The 26,243-nt window shown below is 35.4% G+C and overlaps 2 protein-coding genes across 6 annotated transcripts in view; one reads left to right on the top strand and one right to left on the bottom strand.

Moving 5' to 3' along the window:
- LOC123758341 (uncharacterized) overlaps positions 1 to 10,904 on the top strand; it is a 38,158-nt gene extending 27,254 nt beyond the window's left edge. For both annotated transcript variants that reach the window (XM_045742633.2, XM_045742634.2), the window contains exon 3: positions 10,768 to 10,904. The gene's annotated coding sequence lies outside the window, so the exon portion shown is untranslated. The remainder of the gene's footprint in view (positions 1 to 10,767) is intronic.
- Positions 1 to 26,243, bottom strand: part of LOC123758340 (ATP-binding cassette sub-family C member 3) — a 58,142-nt gene that overhangs the window by 16,707 nt on the left and 15,192 nt on the right. For 3 of the 4 annotated variants that reach the window (XR_006772875.2, XM_045742631.2, XM_045742630.2), the window contains exons 4-24: positions 25,990 to 26,115; positions 25,360 to 25,497; positions 24,893 to 25,003; positions 23,130 to 23,317; positions 19,262 to 19,432; positions 18,470 to 18,647; positions 17,441 to 17,609; positions 16,962 to 17,113; positions 16,630 to 16,767; positions 15,026 to 15,172; positions 13,651 to 13,735; positions 12,630 to 12,832; positions 12,270 to 12,446; positions 10,745 to 10,912; positions 7,805 to 7,988; positions 6,804 to 6,900; positions 5,444 to 5,696; positions 4,905 to 4,991; positions 3,069 to 3,204; positions 484 to 704; positions 78 to 258 (exon numbers count right to left, since the gene is read on the bottom strand). Coding sequence is in view for 3 of the 4 variants with exons in the window: in XM_045742631.2 (XP_045598587.2) it covers positions 78 to 258; positions 484 to 704; positions 3,069 to 3,204; positions 4,905 to 4,991; positions 5,444 to 5,696; positions 6,804 to 6,900; positions 7,805 to 7,988; positions 10,745 to 10,912; positions 12,270 to 12,446; positions 12,630 to 12,832; positions 13,651 to 13,735; positions 15,026 to 15,172; positions 16,630 to 16,767; positions 16,962 to 17,113; positions 17,441 to 17,609; positions 18,470 to 18,647; positions 19,262 to 19,432; positions 23,130 to 23,317; positions 24,893 to 25,003; positions 25,360 to 25,497; positions 25,990 to 26,115 (3,310 nt within the window). In the remaining variant the exon portion in view is untranslated. Of the gene's footprint in view, positions 1 to 77; positions 259 to 483; positions 705 to 3,068; positions 3,205 to 4,904; positions 4,992 to 5,443; positions 5,697 to 6,803; positions 6,901 to 7,804; positions 7,989 to 10,744; positions 10,913 to 12,269; positions 12,447 to 12,629; positions 12,833 to 13,650; positions 13,736 to 15,025; positions 15,173 to 16,629; positions 16,768 to 16,961; positions 17,114 to 17,440; positions 17,610 to 18,469; positions 18,648 to 19,261; positions 19,433 to 23,129; positions 23,318 to 24,892; positions 25,004 to 25,359; positions 25,498 to 25,985; positions 26,116 to 26,243 lie in introns of those variants that run through there. The other variant, XM_069322636.1, reaches the window with a different exon arrangement.

The following is a 26,243-nucleotide window of genomic DNA, read 5'->3' as shown; positions in this document are numbered from 1 at the left end:
GTTGTGTACTCACACAACCCAATGTATCTTCTTGTATATGACTAAATAAAATATTTTGGTGTAAATTTAAGTCTTACCTTGAACACACTCTCCAAAATGCGAGTAGATGGGAGATTTGGCAACCGATTCAATCCGCTTGAGCTGCCTTGTGGTTGAAATGTAGACAATCAAGATGAAATAATACAACCCCATGATGGGAATAATGACAACAACAATTATTGGTGTTGAGGCCACAATCACAATCAGTGTTGCGATGACCTGTAAAAGCAATTTGTGTCAGTTAACCACGAAGGTCATGGAGTGTAAGACAACAATGGCTAGGTATTGAAAGAAAAGAAATATTGCCTCACAAGAAAACAGTGTAGGGATAATTAAAACTATGGTTTAGCTCATATTTTAAAAACTGAAACACTACTATTCACTGAGCTGTTGCTAAAGACTGAGTTAGTGATAACTACTGGTGCCAAGAGTTGAGAAACTTACCTGTGATAAGACAACTAAGGTGTGTGTTATCAGAATAGGTAACACACTGTCAAGGACATCTATATCCTTGCTGAGGCGGTTCATGATACGTCCACTAGGATTAGTGTCAAAGAAGCTCATGGGAAGATGTAGTACACTATTCAAGAGTTTCTGGTGAATGTCCTTCCCAGCCTTCATGCAGCCTATCCATAGCAAAACTGATGCCATGTAGTAAAATAAAGCTGAAAAAATAAACAATAAATGAAATCTAAAATGTTTCGCAGATCGCAAATCTAAAATGTTTCCTCAGTGTCGCAGTTCAGAGGGGAAATGCGTGCTGTATCCTGGGTATGCACCCAACCTCCGAGGAGCGGGAGAGGTCTTTGAACGCTGATTGTTTAATTGTTATATATTTGTGTGTGTGTGTGTGTTCTCTGTAAACTAGATGTAAAAGCATTGCAATAAAATAAAACAAAATAAAACAAAACATACAAAAAAATAATGGGGGTGGTTGGAGAAGAAAAGAATAAAGTATTCAGTGAGAATCCACAAGATCTTCTCTGAATGCTCTTTGTTTTCTTCTTCGAGGATGTGGTTCTTCGAGGATGTGGGTCCCTGCAATTACACCAGAGGTGGTACCCATAAAATAAATATATATATGTTGTACCTAGTATCCAGAACGTCATACTTGGCCTACTATGCAAGGCCCGATTTGCCTAATAAGCCAAGTTTTCCTGAATTTATATATTTTTCTCATTTTTTCCTTATGAAATGATAATTCTGTCCATTTCAATATTTATAAGTTAATTTGTTGAAATTTGAGTTAAAACTAACGTAGATATATGACCGAACCTAACCAGCCTCACCTAACCTATTTAAACCTAACTAAAACTAACATAACTAAGTCAATAATTCATGTTCATAATTTAATATAATAATAATAATTCAAATAAACCAATTGGAAACAATTAATTGAAAATAAAGAAAATCACTCGGCCTATTAGGCAAATTGAGCCTTGCATAGTAGGCCGAGAAGTGCGTTCTGGCTACTAGGTACAACATATATATATATATATACAGTGTATATATATGTCGTACCTAGTAGCCAGAACGCACTTCTCGGCCTACTATGCAAGGGCTAATTTGACTAATAGGCCGAATGATTTCGTTTTTTCCAAATAAATTTTGCAATTGGTTTATTTGAAATATTATTATATTATAATAAGAACATAAATTATTGACTTAGTCATGTTAGTTTAGGTTAGGATAAAATAGGATAGGTTAGGTTAGGTAGGGTTGGTTAGGTTCGGTCATATATCTACGTTAGTTTTAACTCAAATTAATCAAAATTAACACATACATCATGAAATGGATAGCTTTAGCATTTCATAAGAAAAAATTAGAAAAATATATAAATTTAAGAAAACTTGGTTTATTAGGCAAATTGGGCCTTGCATAATAGGCCAAGTATGATGTTCTGGCACAACATACAAGATCTTGAAGGTACAAGACCTTGTGAAATACAGAGCAAAATCAGATTCATATATGAGAAGAATGATTACAAATTGACTTTAAATGTGAGAAGATTAATTCACAATTGGGTTAAAATATGGGGAAGATGATTCTTGATAGAATGAAGGTCAAAGGTGTCAGGGAAAATATGGGGCTCCTATATAATAATAATAATAATAATAATAATAATAATAATAATAATAATACTGTATGTATTTACAAGAAGGTACAATGGGTATGCGAGAATTACATAAGATTGGTATCTTTATATTCTTGTAAAGCCACTAACATGCATAGCTATTCAGGCATAGCATATATATTTTTCAATAGGGTTCCTCTTGGTTCCTTCCACAAGATGACTGTGTCATCGAAAAACAAAAAACCAAGTGGTCACCGTCTGGACTGACACAAGGCACAGTGCCTACAAGAAGAGGCTGTAATGAAAGTATGCATGAAACAGGAAAAGAGGGGTTCACAATGGGTTTAGATCTGAGAATATTGATTCTCGAATTTCTCTTGGTTTTCTACAGTTATACAAAGCCATACTGGCTTGGTATTTTTTTTAATTACTTATTTCTTGACTCCCTAATACTTAACTAGGTTATAAATAGGAGCTGCCTTGTATGGGCAAGGCCTTATACAGTTACCTTTATTCTTATTTTCTTAAAATAATAAATATGAACAATGATTCATGCTCAGGTCACTGCTGCTTGCATTAGGGTTCAATCAGGCTTCTCTGTTATATTAAGGACCCAAAATGCTGTGTATGTTAGTGGCTCTGCAAAAATGTAAAAACACCAATATTCTGTACTTTCACAAACCCAATGTACCTTCTTGTATAAATAAATAAATTCACTTCCCAACAACTACTTGTCAGCATGAAGTTAGTGGAGCCAGCCACCACAAATATGACAATTCAGCAGTCTCATAAACAGTAAAATTTTACATGGAAATACTTGAATATTTAAAAATTTGGCAAAAATTATATGAAAAACTTCTCAGTTACAAACAAAAAATACAAAATTTAGTATAAATTTATTAAAAAATATTTTAAAAGTGATAATAAGGAAACAATGAAAATGAAAATGACATACACTGTCCAAAGCCAAGGGCACCATAGCCTGCCAAGAACTCCACACGGCTGAAGTCTTCACCTGTACTGTTGCTGGAGGAATTGGCAGCGGTTTCTGACCAATAGGAGAGCCAAACATTACTGCTTGCCTGGCAACCCTGCACAGAAATACAGTATACATTTAATCAAGCTTGAAGTATGTATGGGGTTGTACTTTGTACTGTATTTTCAAATATAGTAAGATATAAATGAACACAACACATTAAATAAACAAACTGGCATTATGTGTGTAAATCACGAAAATTAGCACGTGATGAAAAATATGACAGTACCATTGTACCTCACTTCACTTCACTTCACTTCACTTCACCTCTCTCTCTCTCTCTCTCCTGCCTATATATGTCCAATCTACAATCTTGTAAATACATCCTTTTCAAGATGTATTATTAAATACGAAAGTACTTAAGGAAATTCCTGTTTCAATTCTTCCTTCGTGGTCTGATACTGTCAAACTGGCATTAAGTAAAGTCAAACACTACTTTCTGAGAGGCTCTTCAGTTGCTTCCTGTGCCAAAGCCAGGGTCCCTCCAGGACACTGCACACATGGCAGGCTTTCATCCACATGTGCTACACTGACATGGGTCTTTGTAAATAGTCTTGCTATGTACTGTAGTTGAGGAGAAATAAGGAAGAAATAACTTAATTCATCACATGGTGACCTATTATACAAAAGACAAGAACTATATCATTTAACATCACCTACAATAAATAACTGAAATTACCAGAATAGCTAATTACCACTGTGATAATGGTTAGCCAGATACTCATTAGCCCAACTGTCAATATGAAGCAGGATGTAGGGCATGAGGTGACCCAGAACAGACAATAAAAACAGATCTCTACGCCAAGATGTAGAGATCGTGGAGGATGAGGAAGATACCAAGCGTTAAACATCTGGTTCAACCTCCATAAACTCCAAACCAAGTCTCTATTTTTTCTATGTAAAGCTGAATTCCTCAACCTGTCCTCATAGCTGAGCCATCTCAGTTCTCATATTAATCTAGTTACAAACTTCTATACTCTAAAGTTTCCATTTGTGCTAAGCAAATTTCATGCAAGTGGTGGACTGGGTTCTTTCTCCTCTGTCTTTCCTCCCCAACTACATGGCAAGAGTATTTGCAAAAAATCCTTGTGACAGTAGAGCATGGGTTAACATGTTAATAACATGTAATTACCCAAGTGTAGTTACAGGATGAGAGCTACGCTTGTGGTGTCCCGTCTTCCCAGCACTCTTTGTCATATAACATTTCGAAATTACTGACGGTTTTGGCCTCCACCACCTTCTCACCTAACTTGTTCCAACCATCTACCACTCTGTTTGCGAAAGTGAATTTTCTTATACTGTACTGTATTTCTTCAGCAGCTTTGTTTTGTTAGTTTAAATCTATGACCTCTTGTTCTTGAAGTTCCAGGTCTCAGGAATTCTTCCCTATCAATTTCATTGATTCCCATTACTATTTTGTATGTTGTGATCATATCGCCTCACTTTGTTCTATCTTCTAGTTTTGGAATTTTTAATGCCTCTAACCTCTCCTCATAGCTCTTGTCCTTCAGTTCTGGGAGCCACTTAGTGTCATGTCTGTTGAGTGTGCAGTGTCCTGGGGAGTCTGGTTCAGGAAGCTACTGAGGCCCAAGGCTTTGCTCAGAAATGTTGTGATACCAAATATTTTCACAACACTCGTCAGAAAGTGATAATGTCTAATTAATTATCTATTTAAAGAAAGTAAGGTTTTGATGAATGTGAAGTAATATTACATATTATTTATAAATACTGTACTTTAAAGTGCAATGCACTCACTTGGGCAACAGCAAGCAGAAGTGTTGGAAGAACAGCAGGCAGGAGTCCCATTGCTACTGCATAAAAATAATACACTTCCTTCTTTACCTGTGAAAATACACAATTACTGTCTAAAATGCATGATGAAAAATCCACATGAGCCTATCTTAACTAGTTGTGTTTGATGCATTTCAATTATATTTTATATTTTAATTGTTATCTAAAATATCAATAAGTATTTTTTCAAGAAAATTTAAAAAGTGTGAAAAAATTAGTTATCATTGTATTGAAATTTCATCTTTTGGAAAGGTAGGACATTATCTTCTAAAATTTCAATTTCATATATTAAGGCTCTTAATATTTTAATAAATTTGAGCAATAATTTTCATATTATTGATTTACATAGGGATACTGTTCCACCAAATTGATTTTCAGGTTAAGGATGTGGCTCCAGTTCTGGATTTTTTTGTCCCTTAGTTTTACAACTTAAACATACTGCATTGAGTGTAATTAACTACAGTACAACACTGTAAAAGAATTTCAAACATATGAGGAATTACCTTGCCAGTCTCTAATGCTTCTTCTTGAATCAAAGTTTCTCCTGCTTTCTCTTTGCTAACATCATCAACTTTTCCTCCCATTTCATTCATGGATATTGATTCATGAGTAAAGATGTCACAAAGACTTCCAGTTCCAGAAGAAGAAATAGACTGTAGATGTTTCCGTTTATGAGTGTGATCTCCTCCACTTTCTGTTCTTGAGTGCCTGCTTTCACTGATGCCGTTTCGTTGACGTTTAGCTGCACTGCCAAATCTGTAAGGCACAATGTGACTATGTAACTAGTCAATTTTTAATCCATAGATGATCACTGTCAATATCAAATACTGTATAGTATTTTCCATGTTTATGAGTGCTTTATGGAAAAGAAATCTAAAAAGTAATCTAAACAGTTATCTAACAGCATTTTAAACATCATCTTCAACAGAGAAAGATATACAGTACCATATTTTTCAGAATATTGTTTTAGATTCCTCCATTGAGACTTGTTCATGCCATTGAATTTCTTACATATACAGAATAACTAATCCCTTAAACTTAATATTTTCTGTTACTCTCTAAAGTGAGGATCTGTTGTCAAATGACAAAGATCATGCACAGTGTGGCAGGATAATAATCTGGTATTGGACCCAATGGAAACTTTACAAACATCCTTGCTGCAGAGTCATTAATGGTGCTAGGGAACCACTAGAGAAAAAACTTAATCCCTCCAAGAATGACAGAATGAGGTACCATTCATAAATTTGCAAACTACTCCAAGGACTCACGGGTGACCACCAAGAGAAGGCTCTCTAACTAGTAGTTTCCTGCCCGACCACCTGTGCTAACCACCACGACCAGGCAGCAGAGTCAAACACACCTCCAGGTACCCACAAGATGCCTGAAACCACAAGTGGTTGATCCTCTGCACGAGGAACAGGCATTGGAGTGGTGACGGTTAGGAACAATGAGAGAACAGGACTGGGAACTAGGGCTGTAGCAGCCACATGAGAGCAAGAAGAATCATGGAGCCCTTTTTTTTTTTTGAGATATATACAAGAGTTGTTACATTCTTGTACAGCCACTAGTACACGTAGCATTTCGGGCAGGTCCCTGGAATACGACCCCCACGAAGAATCGTTTTTACAACCAAGTACCCATTTTACTGTCGAGTTAAACAGAGGCTACAGTTAAGGATTTGCGCCCAGTAAATCCTCCCTGGCCAGGATACGAACCCAAGACAAAGCGCTTGCGGAACGCCAGGTGAGTGTCTTACCACTACACCACGGAGACTTTGCTGCATGAGGTACAAGAAGTACAGTTGAACTTAAAGTATTGGCATCTTAACGCACTACTCATGCACAAACACAAAGAACAACTAACCTTCGAAGCTCAGTGTTATTGGCTTGTTGATATAGCTTTTCTATAAGGATCTGTCCACCAGCAGCATTTTCAAGCTGTTCACATATTTCATCAATATCTGTAATGTTAGGATTATATTAGGCACATACCTAAACTTATAGGCATGTAAACACAAATTCTTAAATTTATGATTGTAGAGCTCGGGGATGGGGTCCCTTTGTTATGGGGACGGGCTTCCTTTGTTATGGGGATGGAGTACCTTTGCTAGAGGAGATAGGGGTTCCTTTATTAAGGAGGATGAGGTCCCTTTATTTGGGAGGATGGGGTCCCTTTGTTAGGGGGAATCGGTACTTTTGTTAGAAGGATGGGGTTCCCATTGTCAGTAGGGGATGAAATTGCTTTGCTTGGAGGATGGGGTTCCTTTGTTAGGGGTATTGGATTTCTTTACTAGGGAGGATGGAGTCCCTTTGTTAGGATAATGGCAGTCTCCTTGTTAGGGGAATGGGAGTCCCTTTGTTAGGGGTTTGAGATTTCTTTGCTAGGGGGGTTGGGGTTCCTTTACTAGGGGAATGGGGTCCTTTTGTTAGGGTGATGACAGTCTCTTTGTTAGAGGGATCGGGTTCCTTTGCTAGGGGGATGGGATCCCTTTGATAGGAGGATGGGCTCCCTTTGTTAGAAAGGATGTGAGTACCTCTGTTAGGGGAGATGAGGGTCCCTTTATAACCATAGACTGTTGTATTTAATAGCACCTACAAATATATCCCAAATGTGTTTAAATAATGCAAGAAGTGCCAATCACCATACATGACCACACAATAATTATGTATCCAACCAGAATTATATTTTATACAATGTGCAATTTTATTGAAAAATTCTCCTAGGCATTTGCCAAAAAATAGTGCAAATTTAAATTTACAGTATAGAAATAAATGTTATACTGTACTGTACATATAGCATTAAATAGCACCTAGAAATATATCTCAAATGTATTTAAATAATGCAGGATAATTCCTATTTCTTACCACTGTCATCCTCATGACCATTATCAGGATTAGTTATGTGTTGAAGCAAGAATTGAGCAAAGTCCCCATCTCCCTTCAGCAGCTCCATGTAACTGCCATTTTCCACTAAGCATCCATCTTTTATCACAACCACAAGATCAACCTGAGGCAGCACCCACACTGCATGTGTCACCAACAACCTGGTCTGGAATCATACAGAATTTAATATATTTAATTTGACACAATAACATGGCTGAAAATAAATAAGCCAACTCACATTGGATGAGTGAGAGAAAAACTACTGAATTAGATGATAAATGTTCTAACGGACAGACAAATGAGTGCAGTGGACAGCAGCAATGTATATGGTTGGAGAAATGTCACTAGTAATACTTGTTGAAAAAGAAAATGATTTATTTTATTATCATGATGATGTGTCAGGTTTATTAAATACAATGGGTGTGACACTGTATGAACCAAATGAGTGGTGATTGATTTAGATAGATCTAAGAAAAAGTAAAGTACTGGTATGTAAGTGAAAGTAAAGTATACAGTAAAGTGTGTCTTACTGCATAATGGAGATTCATATGGTTCAGTTCCCACTGGTCATACTGTATATCTCAAAGAACATGAATACATGAAAAGAGTTCTTGCGTTACTTCGATATGATGATCGTAACTGGATCATCTGCATGGATCTTACAATGGATAGCTTTTTACTTAGTTAATAAGAGGGAGACACAAAAAATCCATGTTTCTTGTGCCTGTGGGACTCAGAAGAACTGGCATATTAGAACATGCTGAAATGTCAGAGAATAAAATACAGTACCAAAAACCAACCCCAAGTACATTGGGAAAATCATCTTTCCTCCTCTCTACATCAAACTGAGTCTAATGAAACAGTATGTTAAATTTAAGCTTTGAGTGTAGACAGTGACTGTTTTAAGTACCTATGCATAACATTCCCCTTGTCTCAGTTATGAAAACAAACAGAAACCGGTGTGTTTGATGAGCTACAAGTCATAAACTTTAATTTTCTTGACAGCCATCTTGAAAAATTTCCTGTAAATATAGGTGACGTAAGCGATGGACAAGGTCACGGTTCAAGTGAAGTGAATTATGGAATTAGTATATATTTTTCTATTTCAATATTTTGATCTAATATGTCAGTTAGCCAATATATTTATTAATCTCAAAATTGGTTCATATTATTGTTTGTTGGTACTGTATGGCATTCTAAATAAATTGACAAGAATAGGATTGAAATGATTGTGGAAATGATTGTAATTGAGTACAATTTTACAATGTTAGATTGAAAATGGGAGTATACTTTAGAGCAAAAATTAGATATGATAGGCAAACCCCAATGTGAAATTGAGTTCAGTGCCCCCAAATTAGTCAAAAACGTGTCTCAGACATAACTCAGCAAAAACTGAGTTGATCAGTGCAATTATTTCATATGTGAAATTATTTCCTATTCCCATGGGTTCTGTACTAATTAAAAATATAAATCCTTATACAGTATACAGTAGTCATAACCAAAATTTGAATAGTAAGTATCTGCCTACATATTAACTATAAAAGATGTCCACTAATTTTAAATATATTATTTTAAATTGACTGCTCTTCTGTTACTTTTCAAATTGCTAAATTCTCAATGTACAGTGGAACCTCGGTTGACGACTGCCTAGAGTATGAATTTTTTGGTTGACGATGTCAAATTCGTCGGAAATTTTGAATTGGTGTATGGCGGTTTACTTGGAAGACGACATCGGTTTGTGCACGTATTGGTCGAATGAGCGTATGGTGCTGGGGGCGCGGGGTGAGGCATCTCAGTTTGTTTACAAGTTTATCCCGAGTAGTGACGACCGCAGCCGCGCTTGAATTCTTAGTGAAGACTTTCATTGTTTTCATTCTTTCACAGTACTTCCGCTGCTAGCTTTAATAATACTCACTATTTTTTATCTTCTGAATTATTGCATATTTTCTATGTTTACTAGAATCACAATACATAGTTTTAATACTTTTAGATTAACTGTACACTTAGGAAACATACAAATACTGTAACTTCAAATTCTCAATGCATACCTCAACCACTGTTAGATTTAAGACTTGCTCAAATGCTTTGTTAGTAATAGTGGCTTTGTAATGACTGGTATATAAAGTCTCTGCCTTTGTTGTTATTAATTAATCAAAATATTTTCACTTAGCTAAAATATCAGTTTCTTCTATTTTTTTTAATTTTTATGTTTCATTTGTCAGTGTTTCTAAGTATGTTGAATTGTGTATTAGGAAATGTTTATGCCTCTCGTGTGTAAATTTTTCCAGCAAGTTTTCGTGAGGATAGCGTCCCTGCATCCCACGAGGACAATGCAGCCAGACTTCACCCACTAAGGGTGTATGTTGGGTGTGTTTGTGAGGTGCCCATCTCACTCGTGAGGTTGTAAATTTACCTCGGCTTTCTCTGCGTGACTGGGATACAGTAGTCGATCTGGAGAGTGAGAAATTATTTTACGTTGTATGTATTATACTGTATTCCCATTTTCGTGTCTCTTAATAAATATAATGCACACACACTGTTAGCTTTTTTAAGTGCCGCGAATTCAAAATAATTGTTACATTAAGTGTTTCCTCTCACTTTTATCTATATATCTTTGTGTATCGTGTATCTTTATAATTTATATTTGTTCTACATTTCCTATTTAAAGTAACATACTGTATATGTACTGTAAATAAGGAAGTGGGGAGGTTCTGTTTGATTTTTATTATTGCATGTAATCACAAAACCAATTTCCATTCCCCATTCCTCTAAGCTTTACAAAAATGTAACATTTACACACGATTTTTTTTTTACAAAATTCACTGTGCTTGTAAATATTTAAATAAATATACAGTACTGTACTATATAAATGTCATTATACAATTACTCTTAAAACTGCTTTCTTGAGTAAATGTCACTTACCTTGTCCTTCAACATTCCCTCAGGACCAATGAGCTTATCAAATATATGACGTCCAACATGAGCATCTACGGCACTGAGAGGGTCATCCAGCAAGAAGATATCTGCGTCACTATATGCTGCCCGGGCCAGAGACACCCGTTGTTTTTGTCCACCACTGAGGTTAATTCCCTGGCAATGATAAAGAATACACTACAGTACCTTTATTTTTATAAATGGAATTACCTAGGGATGTTATTAATTGTTGTAAAACATTTTACATAGAGCCTATATTATTGCAATATTTATTAACTTTATTTGCATAAGATATACAACACAGATAAAGATCAATGTACTCTATACAGATCAGTTGCCTAATACTTGGGTACCTATTTAATGCTAGGTGAACAGAGCCATTAGGTGAAAGGAAACATACACAATCATTTCTGTCCTGCCTGAGAATCAAACCCGGGATCCCCAATTGTGAGTCGAAAGTGAAGCCAACTGTACTACAAGATCCTAAAATATGCAGCATTTCATACAGTTTTAAGAGACTGTAGGAAAATTACTGTGTTATTTATAGACAGTATGAGCAAGGGTCAACATCATCGGCTCAAGGATATCAAGGGTACCAGGTTCAATTCTCGGGTAGAATAGAGATGGTCAGGCAGGTTTTCTTTTACCTTGTGCCTCTGTTCATCTAGTAGTAAATAACTACCTGGCAGTTATTCAAGTGTTTATAGGTTGCATCCTGGGGGAAGGACAGGAGTTGGGTTAGAGGAGACCTGTATAAGCCTAAGTACAGGCTTCTTGACCCCGGCAATGAGAAACAAAAACATATACAGTATCAATAAATTTTGATAAAGGCTAGAGAACCCTGGAAAAATCTAGAAAAATAAATGTAGAGTCAATGCTGATGAGAAGAAATTGTGGATGCCACCAGCATCCACAATTTTAAGAGCAGATATGACACAATTTAAATGGTAAGCAATTTATAAACCACACCAAGTACAAAAGGCAAGACTTTATAGTATACCGACAGCCCATGATTTCTGCCGGGAATATGTGCCTTCAAAAGCCACACAAATTATAAAATATGAAAATCAAATTTACATATACAGCATAAAAAAAATAAACATACATTACAGAGACCTACAAAGTTAAGTTTTTGTCCAATCTTTACTCAACAAAACACCTATAACATTGATAGTTAATGCACCCTTCACTTTGCAGCCACAAATTCCAGATAATGGTCCTGCAGAGACTGCTTGGAAACTTCCGTGTCACTAACATGAGACTACAGTATATGTTAACAGTTCCTACCAAGACAGTGGCATCTTGCCTTAGGAAGCAACTGAGTGACCTGCACCAAATGGTGCCTCTCATATAATGTACTGTACCCTCAAAAGTAAATTTTTCGCTATTAATATCAAAGCATCAATGTTTAATATGGTACATTAGCATTTCATGAACAAATTATATAAATTGTTATTTGCAAGCACCGAAATTTAGTTTAAAGCTCTGTCAAGTAATTTTTACAACTGATTACCTTTTCTCCTATCTCTGTCATGTCCCCAGCTGGCAGCATGTCCAAGTCCTGTTGAAGGGCACAAGCGTCCACAACTTTACGATAACGTTCCTCGTCAAATGGTTGACCCCAGGTGATATTTTCCTTCAGCGTTGCATTTTGTAACCAAGCTTGTTGAGAAACATAAGCCACTTTGCCCTGTTAATTTAAAAAAAAAATTCAGAATGCAAATAAAATTATTCTTCACTCACCAAGATGAAAGACCTCCGAGTGTGTAAACGTTTACTGCTTTTATGTGAGAATAAATAAAAAAATTATTATGTGCAGAAACAAGATAGAAAATGTATAAAAATTTGATAAAAAAATAGAATAAGAACTCACATTTACAACAACATTACCAGAATCTTTATCAATCTCCCCAAGTAGGGAAAAGAGTAGAGAACTCTTGCCAGCTCCTACGGGCCCCACAACGGCTACCAGCTGCTTAGGTTGAATTTCCAGCTCGACATTCTTCAGCCGCCATGAAGTTTTCCCATCATCAGTGTTCCAACTGAACTCTCCCTTGTGGACCATAACTGCTACATCTAAAAATATAATTCTTCATACTTTAACTCCCATGAGAAAACTATGCAATAAAAAATATAAAGGTTAAATGAGCTTACAACATATAATGGTAAATACAGTAAATGAATCATGTTAAACTAACCATAATAATAATAATAATAATAATAATAATAATAATAATAATAATAATAATAATAATAATAATAATAATAATAATAATAATAATAATATACAGTATACAGGTATGTATTTATAAAGAAAAATATGCACTGATTTTGTTACATTATACTGATACAACGTATAGCAGTGCTATACCTTGTGGAGCAAGGTGTAGCAATGTGAAGAGAGGGGGGGGGGCTAGGGAGTCAAGGGGGGAGATGGGGGAAGCAGGAAAAAGAGGTGGACAGAGGCTGGGAGAGACCAGGGGAAGGGTGAGAGAGAATGAAAAGAAGGATGAAGAAGGGGACCAAGGAGATGGGGATGAGAGGATCAAAGGAAGAGTGAGGGGAAGAGAAGGGAAATGTCTCACTGTTCAAGGTTGGAGGGATATGCTGACTAACTCCTGGCTACCTACTTACTGCTAGGTGAACAGGCCCATTAGGAAATAGGAAACACGCCCAACCATTTCTGTTCTGCCCAGGATTCGAACCTGAAATTCTTAACTGTGAATTGTGAATGAACCTGACTGTACTACCGGGACCCTACCCATATAATATTATATGCTTAAACACTATCTACTGCATCAAATGTGTTTGACAAGAACGAGAGTCAATTTGTCAAATATGACTGCCCTATTGTAAAGCCACATTGCGAGTCTTGAAATAAACTCACAACTTACTTTGTTGGTTGTCACTGCATACTGCATGAGGATCCATGTCTGCTGAAGTCAAGAATTTCTGTACTCTCTGTAAGGAGACTCTTGCCTGCAATGTCATAACGCATAGTTACTTAAGCAGTTAAAAAATATTTTTTTTTAACATGCAATGGTTCTGTTTTTCTTTTCAAGTAGCAGGCTATGATAATAAAATTATGAGGTCACTAGGAGGCTATTTTTTGAAGAGCCACTGGCAATTTGAATAGCTTCAAATACGGGGGCTGTTGTAGGATACATCAGTGGTCAAAATTTTGTATCATTTCCTACTAACAACATCTACACACAGTGGAACCTCGACTTACGAATGCCCCAGCTACTTACAAAATTTTTGAGTTATGACACCAATTTTGTCGGAAAATTTGACTCAATTTTTTTTAACATACTGTTTTTGTTTTTTGAACATAAAAGTAATTATTATATATCACACCATGAGTCCCAAGAAAGTCAGTGGTAACGTTTAACCTAAGAAAATAGTTGTGAGTAGAGGCAGGATGTCCCTTCCTCGTTAAGAAAATGTGTGAAGTATGGGAAGAACTGCAAAGTTTTGTTGAAAAAGCTCACCCAGATAAAGCTGTAGCAGACTGTTACATTGACCTTTTAAATGACAATGTGATGTCTTACTACAGACAAGTGTTAAAATGTAGGAAAAACAAGTGTCTTTAGACAGCTTCTTAGTAAGACAAGCAAGCAGTGAGCCACAACCAGGTCCTAGTGGTATGCAGACAAAATGTAAGAGAGAGAGTACCCCAGAGAGGTCACCACTGCCTGATGTTATAATGGAAGGGGACTTCCCTTCCAAACAGTAACACCTCTCCTCCTCCCCCCTCCTCACCGTTTTCCATATGCCAACAAGAGTTCTCAATAAGAGTAAGATATACATACAGTATTGCACTTAGTACAAAAAGAGTGGTATTTGGTATAAAATGTATTTTTAAGTTAATAGTTTTGGGGGTGTGGGAAAGGATTAATTCAATTTACCTTATTATATGGGAAAATGTGTTTCGAGTTACAAATTTTCCAGTTACGACTCGTCTCTGGGAACGGATTAAATTCGTAAGTGGAGGTACCACTGTACTGGAAAATATCACAAGAAAATTGCCTCTAATATACAATTTTTGACCAAATCTCAATAAGTGGTAACAAGGTATAACTGCACAAATCAATATTATTCAGGATTTTACCTGAATTTACTTAAGAGCCATTAACACTAGTGGCCTAAACGAGGACAGGAAGCTAACAGTTTGTCAAAGGTTGACAAGCATCATTTGTCCTGATCTTTTCCAGTTGGATATAAACATATTTATATATACATATAGGATAAAAACACATTTATGCTTACCCGAATACCTGCAGCAATAACTTGTGGCAGTTGATTAATTGGGAAGCGCATAAGGTTGAAGAGTGCAATTGAAACAAAAGCTGTCTTAGCATCCAGCACGTTTTCCTCAGATGACATCAGAAATGTGATAAATGAGATTAATGCAACCTGAAGAGAAATACTTGATTAACAATGAGCAGATGAGGAGCTAAGATGTCAGATCATAAATAGATGACGTAAAACTAAGCATCTTAAATAAATAAATAATAAATAAATAAATAAATAAATAAATAAATAAATAAATAAATAAATAAATGTTTATTAAGGTAAGGTACATTCATACAAGAGATTTTTACAAAAATTGCTAGGTTTATAGATAGAGCTGGTACATACAATGCCTAAAGCCACTATTACGCAAAGCGTTTCGGGCAGGAAAAACATTAAAGACTAAAACTTAATACTAATTGAGTTTAAAGTATAAAATGTGTTGAGAACAAATAAAAATAAGAAAGTAAGGGGGGAACATGGCTGAAAGAGCAGCACAAATATAATTAGGTCGACAAACAGCGGTGTTTAAAAAAAACAGAATGAATATTCTTAATGAATATACTCTGCAGTACAGTGCCAAGGATCTTAAAAGAAAGTGTTACATAGAATAAAATTTAAGAACAACAGTGTCCAAGAGAAACACATGGTCACCATGCAAAACAAAGGTATATGCACCAGGCATAGAGTAACTAAATGGCTCCTGCAACTGAAAGACATGAACTACGAGGAGAGGTTGGAGGCATTAAATATGCCAAAGTTAGAAGGAAAAGAGGTGATATGATCACTACATACAAAATAGTAACAGGAATCTACAAAATTAATAGGGAAGAATTCCTGAGAGCAGGAACTTCATGAACGAGAGGTCAGAGATTTAAACTAACTAAACAAAGCTGCCAACAAAATATAAGAAAATTCACAGAGTGGTACACAGTTCGAACAAGTTAGGTGAGAAGGTGGTGGAGGCCAAAACTGTCAGTAATTTCAAAGTGTAAAAAGAGTGCTAGGCAGATGGGACACCACGAGCATAGCTCTCTTCCTGTAACTACACTTATGTAATTACAGTACAGATGATAAAGAACCGGTGGTACATGAAATTGTCATCTAGTGTAAATAATGTATATGAGTAGTGATAGACAGCAGAAAATATATGGGAAAGAGTGAAGATAGAACACTGTAGATACAAGCCAATCAATGAAGATACCATTTACACATGCTTGATGCTTGTCTGAGAACAGAACAGAAGTGTAGGGGTTGATTTGAATGGTGATGCACTAGACAAAATGATGGGTCCTGCAAATTCTAGAACCCAAAGTGACCCAGCACCTGCAATGCCATATACCTGGCTAGCAGATGAGCCTGGTGACTGAGAGCTACCGAGGTAGACCACGATGGACTGAAACATTGTCTCCTTTTCACGTTTCAATCATATGATTTAGTATTTATTTGTTAGAGCCATGGCATTGTAACATTTTTAATACTGCACTTCTTTCAGCAAATCAGACTCTTATACTTCCAAATATAATAGAATAGCATGTATTTTTCAAAGTATTATACATGAACCAGACCAATTTACTTGCCAAGTACGGAGTGGTAAGCCATATGAAAACCACGAATGACTGAAGGTACGCCGACTTCTTCAGAACTTTAATCTCTGCCTTTCTGACATCTTCTACCTGATTATTGAAGGAGTTCTCCCAAGCATACAATTTCAGTACCTACAGAATGCCACAAATTTAATACCTGAAATTTCACTTCTCCTTTAAAAGCACGAGATTAAGTTGGATATCTCAAATGTCTGTTCTTTAAAAATCAGACACTATATATAAAGCATGAAGAGTTTGAAATTAAAAGTATTTAACATATCTGTAATGATCAGAAAATATGTACACAAAATTTAATAGTGTATTACTTTTATTCCATTAATGATTTCATTAAGCATCTTGATTCTCTTGTCTTTGAACTTCATCTGAGAGCTCTGGAGGGTTATGATATTGTTGGCAATGACACTGTTTATGGGGATGAGAAGTATCAAGACAGCCAGGCCAGAGAGTGCTGCAGGTCCTGTTACACACACACACATCACTATCATCAGTCACAAGTTATATAAGTCAATTATGCATAATATGGCATGAACAGTAAATACTTTAGGCCTTAGAGAACTTAGTGAAAGACACATCAAGTCATGCAGGTATAGGATAATAAGCATGAAGCAGATCACTTCACTCGCCCAAAGCTAAAAATCAGCACTTTTTATTATTGATATCTTTAAGGTGGTAAGTGAATTGACATGAATTAATAGATATATCTTTTATGTGCAAATATCATTAAGAAAGGTACTAACCAAACATGACATACATGACATACCGCACATACATAATTTGATCTTACCCAATATCTTCCATAGTTCATACAGAGCAATTATTATGATCAGGGGACCTGACCAAAACAAGCTGGAAAATAAGGGAAAATCACTTATTTTCTGAGAATCTATAGCCATCAGGTTGACAATTTCACCAACAGTTGACTCTCGTCTAGCAGCAACTGAGAGTGTAAGTGCCTGTCAAGAAGGTAATAATATTATTCTCATATATTGTTACAGGATGCATATGTTTAGGATAACCATCAATCTTAAGTATATATTTAATACCTTGTTTCCTCCTAAAAACCTCTTCGACAAAAGTACTGATAAATATCAATTCAATGAAATAAAGAAATAGTCTCAAATACATTCAGCGACTGAAAATATGAAAACAAATCAGTGTTAAATTTGCTAAGCATGTGTTCTGTGTTATACCAGTCATTGTCAATAATATTTATGTGTTAACTAGGACACTTTTGTGTTGTTGTATTTGGAATTTGCAATTAGAATTGTGAGAAGATTGTAAAGTAACATAACTACTTTAAGTTCTGGTTTTAGTGGGACCAATAGTGATAGAATAGACTGCTGTATGGACTGAAATGAATCGGTTGAAATGAATAAACTGTTCATTTCTAGTATCTTTAATTCCTGATTTTTCCCATTCATTTTGCACAATGTCCCTTTCTCATATATAAAGTCACTATTACCAATCCTTGTAGTGCTCTGGCTGCATCTATTCCTATCATATTTTTTTTTTAATACACATTTACTGTACTGTACTTTTAATGGTTTTGCACTATCTCAGGGGTTAAGCAATGTCAAAGTATTATAACTTTACTATGGAACTGTATTTCCATTTAAAGTTATTTTAAGTTGCCTAAAACCCTTTCAATTATTTTTTGTCAAATCAACTTTATTCACCTCAATGAATGGCAATACAATTTTAAGCACATGATTAATATGTACAAAATTAGCCATCTAAGACATAATTCCTTGATAAACATGGTAAACACAGCCTACAAGGAAGGAAGCAGCTCAGTAGCACATTAACATCTCACCTTTCGGTATACTGCAGCCATTAAAGACGACCTGACCTTTGCACCAATGATCCAAGCATTGTATGCAAAGATGGTTCTAAAGATGGTTGTGAGGAAACTGACAAGGAGAAGCAAGATTGCGTAAAAGTAACCGTGCCACACCGGCTCTTCCTCATTGCTTGAAAAGCTGATCAACAAACTGCAAAAAGGTATAAAAGGAAAAGGAAATAGATGAAATTAATAAATCAAGGAAAGCCTGGGTTCTTGTCCATTCTTGATCTAAAATATATAGTATTCTAGTGTATATATATATTAAGGTTTGTTAGTTATTTACTCTTTTATACATGAAAGTCACCAAATTAACCAGTAACTAGATAAAGTAAAATCTTCAGTCCTAAAAATACAATGATATCTCAACTATGCAGATTAATTGGCTCAGAAGCCTCCCACTTCAACACAACTTATGCAGCTTTTGCTATTTTCATGCTTTAATTATTCTTTGATTAGTACAAATGACAGCAACTATATTTGCAAATATTTTAATGCCAAAATCACATAAGCAACTTAAATTTTGATTTAAAAAAAATTATTTTCTTTATTATCACCATAAATCCCAATTGGAAGGGTTCTCCTTTTTATCCAGACATCTAATCCATATAATCCTGACATGAGCAAAATATATTGACACAATCCTTTCTCTGTATCTGGATTTCTGTTGAACTTGAACTGAGTTTTGTTTAATCAAGGCATCACAGTACAGTAAGCCTTTTATACTTGCAAATTAAATACTGAATGCATTATTGAATTACTCACCCTAGGAGTCGCGGAGTAAAAAATAAAACCAATTCTGCAGAGACGTGCATAACAGAGGCATAGACATACGGCCAGAAGATCGATCGTACAATGACTCGAAGAACAGACAAACATGGCTTCTTTTCTTCAATATCAGCTGGAGAATGTTGGTTTTTTAATGATGCCTTTTGTCTGTATAATCAAATATCATAAGGAACTTAATTTTTAAAATCATATACACAAATCATTAATACTCAAATACAACAAATATACTCTTAAAAGTATATATCTAGTTTTCAGGGGATATCTAGTTTTTATTATTATAAATCAGGTAACTTGTCTTACAAAAATGCTAGTACTTATAGCTAATATGGATGGAATGAACAAGACATGAGCTGTTGCTCCCCAAACAATTGGTTTGTTGCCTTCTATGTTGGGCTCTCTACACATTTCATCGTACAAAATGTGGCCCATGTTTCTGTGCAATACATTCATAATTGCTATACTTACTACCATTTTTGGAGGGCAGGTTGAAATCAGGGCATTTGAAATGTTTATTAGGCAAAAAACAGAAGGCCTAATGCTTCACCCCTTGGTGTCAATGATACAAATATTACAGCTCAGATAATAAACAATTATTAATTCATGCTAGACCTTAAAGCTGGTGAAATTTTATATTTGGATTTATATGGAAGACAGATCAGCCACTGTAAGAATAATTTAGCAAGGTTGACAAAAATATTATTCACATTTATATAAAATTTCAAAATTGGGTAAAATTAAGATTTTATTATGTGTTTAAATATAAGAATAAGTACTACAACAAAATTTAACAGCTGAAGGACAAAATCCTCATATTATTTCCAGGAAGAATCTTTCAAGTTAACTGAATTAAATCACATATAGTCTACACCATGGGATTATAATCATATGGTAATCTCAGATATTATTTTTTATTTACTGCAGTAGTCAAAGCACAGTGGCTAAAGCACCTGATTCACAATTAGTTGAACCCAAGTTCAATTTCAAGGCATAGCGAAATGTTTGGGCATGATTCCTGATTCTTTCACTGTGTGTTTCCACTGGCATTGCTTTACATCCTAGTGCATTGCTTGGGCACCTTTCTGCAACACAACTGTCTTCCTGGTTTTGTCTGAAGCTGTGCATCTGTTCGACAATTATACTTAAGGAAGAAGCCAAATGTGACTGCTAATAAATAAGGCTTTGGGTAATTATGAAAAGCACCTTTCTGATGATATAATTTTGCTGCCTTTATTCCCTCCTTGGTGGGCTTTATTTATCCTGTGAACAGAGTTTATTATTACTATTGGGATGAAAGGCGGCTCACATTAGGGAACCCAGAGATATGTATGGTACTGCCACCTAGTTGCTATTAATGCAGGTGGCCAAGTGAGTAACTGGTAATTAGAAGTGTCCTCTTTTGGTGGTTACCACGATGCCAAAGGAATGCTCAAAAGGGCTTTGTTTTTATGAGTTACCTCAGTTGATCATTCTGGCCAAAGTTACAATTTTTTCCATTGACTCCCTAGTATCTTTAGTAACCCCTGAAGAGATGTTTCAAAAGATCCCTTTAGTCCCAGTGCAAGGATGCAACCCATTCTCCTATTTAGATAGTACTTTTTGTAACTATGTGCACCATAGTACAAATATTGATGTGCTAAGCAATTAGATAGAATTTTGTACTATAGTGTATTCACTTTATAAGAGTCCAAAAAATGAAGCTAAAAACAAACTTGAATATTCCCAGGCCTTGTAGCTGCAACCCATCCTCCGAATTGACAGTACGATTTAATACTAAGTGTAATAAGTACACTTTCTTACTGTCATAAACAGTGCATAATTGCATTTATGGGGCTGTTACATTTACCCAACCTCCTCCCCCGATTTAATTCTCCTCGTTTTCTGTTAAGACACTCAGAATTTTAGGATGAAGTTTTCAATTTCAATTTGCAATACACAAATTTTAAATATCAGAAATTTCTTTTTCAGGCTTATTAAACAATATAGATTTTATACAAAATTTTAAAATATCCTGAGTTACTTTACAATTTATTGATATATTTTAGTTTTGTTTCATGAGTTTTATAAAACTGTAATATCAATATAGCTATAGGTTAAGTACTAATTGTAATTAAGAAGCAATAAAATTATTATCTTCAAAAACTAAGACAGTTAGGTGAGGTTGTGGTTTTCTATTCAGTTTTTCAGGTAAACTCAAATATTCACAATATATTTGACAGTACGATTTAATACTAAGTGAAAACAAGTACAATTCCTAACAGCTATGAATAGTACATAATTGCACTTATTTGTCTTCTTACATTTACCACCCCATTTTTGGAGGACGGGCTGGTATATAGAGCTGTCTTGCCGCATGTGCACAATGGGTACTTGGCCCGGGGGCCCACAAGCATAGGACATGTTCATTATGGAAGCAGAATGTTTAAATAATTAGGTCTTGTTGCAAGCATGCTTATATAATATAACCCTACATCCTAGTGTGGGACTAAATACTAAATATTTACGATATGTATTTCTAGATGAATAACCCTTTCAGCAGAAATAAAACGTAATGTTTTGAGTGAAGAAGAAGAAGAAGAGAGCTGCAGAGAAGGAGAAAATTAGGAAAATTTCCAAAATTAACATTGTGGCTCAACACAGGTGCAACGACAGCCACTCAGTACCATTCCTTTAGATATAGTATCCACATCAGCATCCACACCTACAATGTCACCCAAAGTCAGTAGCCAGTACAGCCAGTAGTACTGTTCCTTCAGATATAGCATCCACATCTACATCCATTCCTGCTACCAATCATCCAGTTTCAGCAGACATACCATCATTGCCTGTTGCTGCAGCAGGTGACATTTTTGACAATGACTGGAAGCATAGCAATGTTATTGTGGAACATGAAAATGGAGAAGAACATCAAAAGTGCATTACAGCATATTTGATAAGTGCATGATGGTGACCTAACTGTACAGGAGAACGCTCTTTTTCAATACAGAAACTTATACAAAATCTGCTTTGTAGCACAATAGGGCAGCATCGTTTGAACTGGCTTTCACTCATATGCATGGAAAATGACATCCTGAAAACCACTGACTGTAAGCCAATTATATTAAAGCAATTCTCTGAAAAGAAATGCCACAACTGCTTGATATAATAAGAATTCATAGTAATTTCTTACTGTGCCATCTAATCTGTGTAGCTTACTGCGTATTATTGTGTTTTTCAAGCCTTGTGTATTGTTCAAATGTTTATCATGTTGATTAGTTGCTGCTCTACAGCATGTTTTTAATGTTTTAACACCAGTTTTGTTGAAGTGGCAATAAAATAAATATATGTTTAATATTATCGACCATTTACGTTTTATTCCTGTGAGTGGTTGTTGTAGGGGCCCCCAGCACACCAGTTTGCTCAGGGGCCCATAATGCTGTTAAGATGGCCCTACTAGTTTTGCACCCATATGTACTATATTAGGCCTCAGATAGCGATGTTTGGCCTAATAAAGTTAAGTTAGGTTAGTTTGTCTTTGCAACATAAATAGAAATCTTTTCCAGTTTTTCCAAATTCAACAGTACCGATTTCTACTTTCTAATTGCATTGTATGTCAGTATATGTACTATGGTCCTCATTGTTACTATAAGTACTGTACTACAAAAACAGGAGGATGGGCTGGAGGATGCTGTCTTGGCTGACTGTGTCTGATCCTGTTTTTTAACAAAGTGGATCACTTGTATCAGGAAGAGGCCAAATGATCAGCTTAGAAATAGCTTTTTCTACCATTAATGTTTCTTTATCTTTTATACAGTATCTAAAATTTGTGATAATTTTCACAGTAACTTAAAGTTGCCTTTAATCTCACCTGGCTACTGAGAGCTCATTACTCCAAGCTGCTCTCCATAAAGCATCCAGATTACTAGTCGTACAATGAGAAGGGACTTCCCAAAGGTCATCATGGGTCAGGGAACGTTTCCAACCCAACCACACGAGGCCACTCACCCAGTGGAAGGTTATTTTGTTTATGAAGGACACATGCTGCTCTGGGTAGACCTTCAATGTGTGGAAAGAAAACTTTAAATAATTTTGCTGCCATATTATTTAAGTATGAACAGGCTATATCTATTTACAATCATTGCTGCTGTATTTCTCTAGGAATTAATTCTTCTTTATAAAACAGACATGTAAAATCTTTCTTAGAAATTTCAGCACTTTCTAGACCAGCATTTCTCAACCCAGGAAAAAATTCTGAGTCCTACTTTAAATAAACACACATGGATTTCATTGTCAAGTGAAAGGAGACAATTTCTGTCTTTGCTCTTGATACTGGTTAAATGAGAAAATTAAACACAAAAAGACTCAAAAATACATTTACATATGATTAGAATTGGCCTATTTATCACAATTTCTTGCAGAACTCCTAGGTACCTGGGATTTCATTGAACCCCAGTTGAGAAATGTTGCTTTAGACAGTGAGAGATTTCTGGAGAAGCATTTGAATTTTTTTTTGTAAAATTTTACAGTACAGTACTTCATTTAGGCTATCAAACCCATGAAATAGCCAATGGTAACCTGCAATGAGCAATAAAATGATAGAAAGTTTGGAAAGTTGATGTTGGCACAAACATACAAAGTGTAATGTAAAAACATGGAAGGACAAGATACAGCCAAAATTAAAATGAAGACGAGTGTAGATTGAAAGCTCTTTTCTGTGTAGGTCACCTGATTTCTCTCCCAAGGACATGACCAAGCTGGCCAGGCCAGGGGTAACAATTACTTCCTGGTGCAGTAAGGCAATTTTCAAATGTCTCCCCAAAGCCATTAATGATGGAGGAAGACATTGGAAATCTGCTAAAGTTTCTAGCTCACCACATTGTTCTCACAGGATCTGCAGTTTTATTCTTTATTTTTTAGGTTCAATCCATTTGTCTGCTCCTTTATGAAATACCTCATTGACAAATTCTTCAGACTCGGCCACCCTCTCCTGCTGTCTTCTCCCATATGTAAGCCCAGTTAATCTTTTCTGTATTATTATTCCAAGAGGTGATGTGTGCAACAAGTGCCAAGGGAGCAAAGACTATGCTTTCAGATATTATTAAGGCTAAAGCTACTACTGTATCTGTGACTTTGTCAGAGAAAGTGATAAAGCAATACATAATAGAAAAGTAGTGAGTAAAGCTAAGGTGCATTTTGTAAGGTATAGTGTAATAGTGGTACAGACAGAAGTGTGAAGAGATGAAAAATCCAGTGGCATACTGGTTGCTCATGGCCATGGAATATCATGTCACTGAAAAGTCCGGAGCAGTGTTTGTATGCCAGTAGATGGCTAAAGTAGCTTCCATAACACTGTTCAGCTCTATAAGAGAACCAGAATTCCTCATACTAGTGGGTACAACTGCAATAATTGTCAAAAGTTTCACAACAAATTGCCAATTTTTCCTAACATTTTTCAGGATGACTACTGTACCTACTTTTATGAACACAATAAGTTAAGCACCTGGTCTAAGGGACCGAGGCATCCAGAAAGCATGTGGTTGTCTGTATTATTGTTATTATTAAAATAATTACAGTAACAGTGGTTAACAGTAAAAAAAAGGAAGCATTATATATCAGACTCTAAGTGCTTACCTTGCTGAGTCCATCTGAGTCAGGAGGATTATCAGCAAAACAGTTCACAATTAAGAGTACAACACCACCAATGTACTGTACAAGGAATGTTATTGTATCCAAGTTCCCATCCTGTAAAGTAAAATGGCTTATTGCTTGTACGGCATTATATTTTGTGTAGGTCAATGTAAACTAGAATGGCAAATCAATACTGTATCATTATACAATATACAGTATACCAATATTTGTCATGAGATTAAAGTTAGTGTATGTTGTGCTTGATCCATCCACTTCTTGTGGTGCAGCATATACAGTACAGAAATTTAACAGAATAAATTTTAATTTATATTAGATATGAAATACTGTACAGGTAAAGTATATTACTAGTACAATAATACAGAATATAATTATATTTATCATATAACTGCTGAAACCTCCTTTTAATATCAGATTAATATGATAGTAAAAGAATGCCTTATAAAATTTACGGGGCTGGCAGTGGATGATAGTGTAGACTTGAGGCGCGGGACACCACATATGACTTGCAGGAACCAAAACAGCCACACAAGTCCGCTGCTTCTGTCTCCATACTTATGACTCAGGAATACCAATATCATTTGCAATATCTGGAAAGTATAACGCCCATATTTAAAATACATGTATTTCACTATCACTTTCTGATGAAAAAATCATAACAAGTTTTTTTTAGGTCAATTCTGTACAGTAACCCCTTTTTGTCATGGAGTTGTAAATATCTTTTGAGCTACTGCTTCTAATTAAAATACAGTACATTATTTAATTGTATATATAATAACAAATGACACTTCACATGTTTACAAAAAGAAAACTTAATAAATAATCCAACTTCAAAACCAGAGCTTCATTCAATACAACTTATTCATTAGCAAAACAGCTTATAGATTTCCACTATAAAGTACTTTTATATAGTTCTGCAAATCTTAGTAATACAAAACTGTATTTACTAATCAACTACTGTACTTAATAAAAATTTGTATTGCTAAATCTAATTGTTGATGCATTAATAGAAGTCTGATTACACATTCTGCTGAATAGTTATAGTAATAAAGAAAATGCAATGAATTAGCTTTTGTACTTGCATAAGAACTCATGAGAATAACAGGAGCGACAAAATCATTGGTTGAAACAACATTTTCCTGAGATGACTTTGACACTGCGTTTACAAGCTCTGCAACAGCTGCCGCTGTCACCAATACTGACAATACCTGTAAAAAATAACATTTATTATTATCTTTGAATACCTTGTTCAAGTTTTCATTGCAAATTATTGATTTTACTACATCAGGGTAAAGTATAATGCAAGTTACTTATCAAACACATACATGCATACATT

Source organism: Procambarus clarkii, chromosome 11, assembly GCF_040958095.1.
Source record: "Procambarus clarkii isolate CNS0578487 chromosome 11, FALCON_Pclarkii_2.0, whole genome shotgun sequence".
In the NCBI taxonomy this organism is placed as follows: domain Eukaryota; kingdom Metazoa; phylum Arthropoda; class Malacostraca; order Decapoda; family Cambaridae; genus Procambarus; species Procambarus clarkii.
The sequence above is the reverse complement of the archived record's forward strand: the minus strand, read 5'-3'. Positions and strand labels throughout refer to the sequence as shown.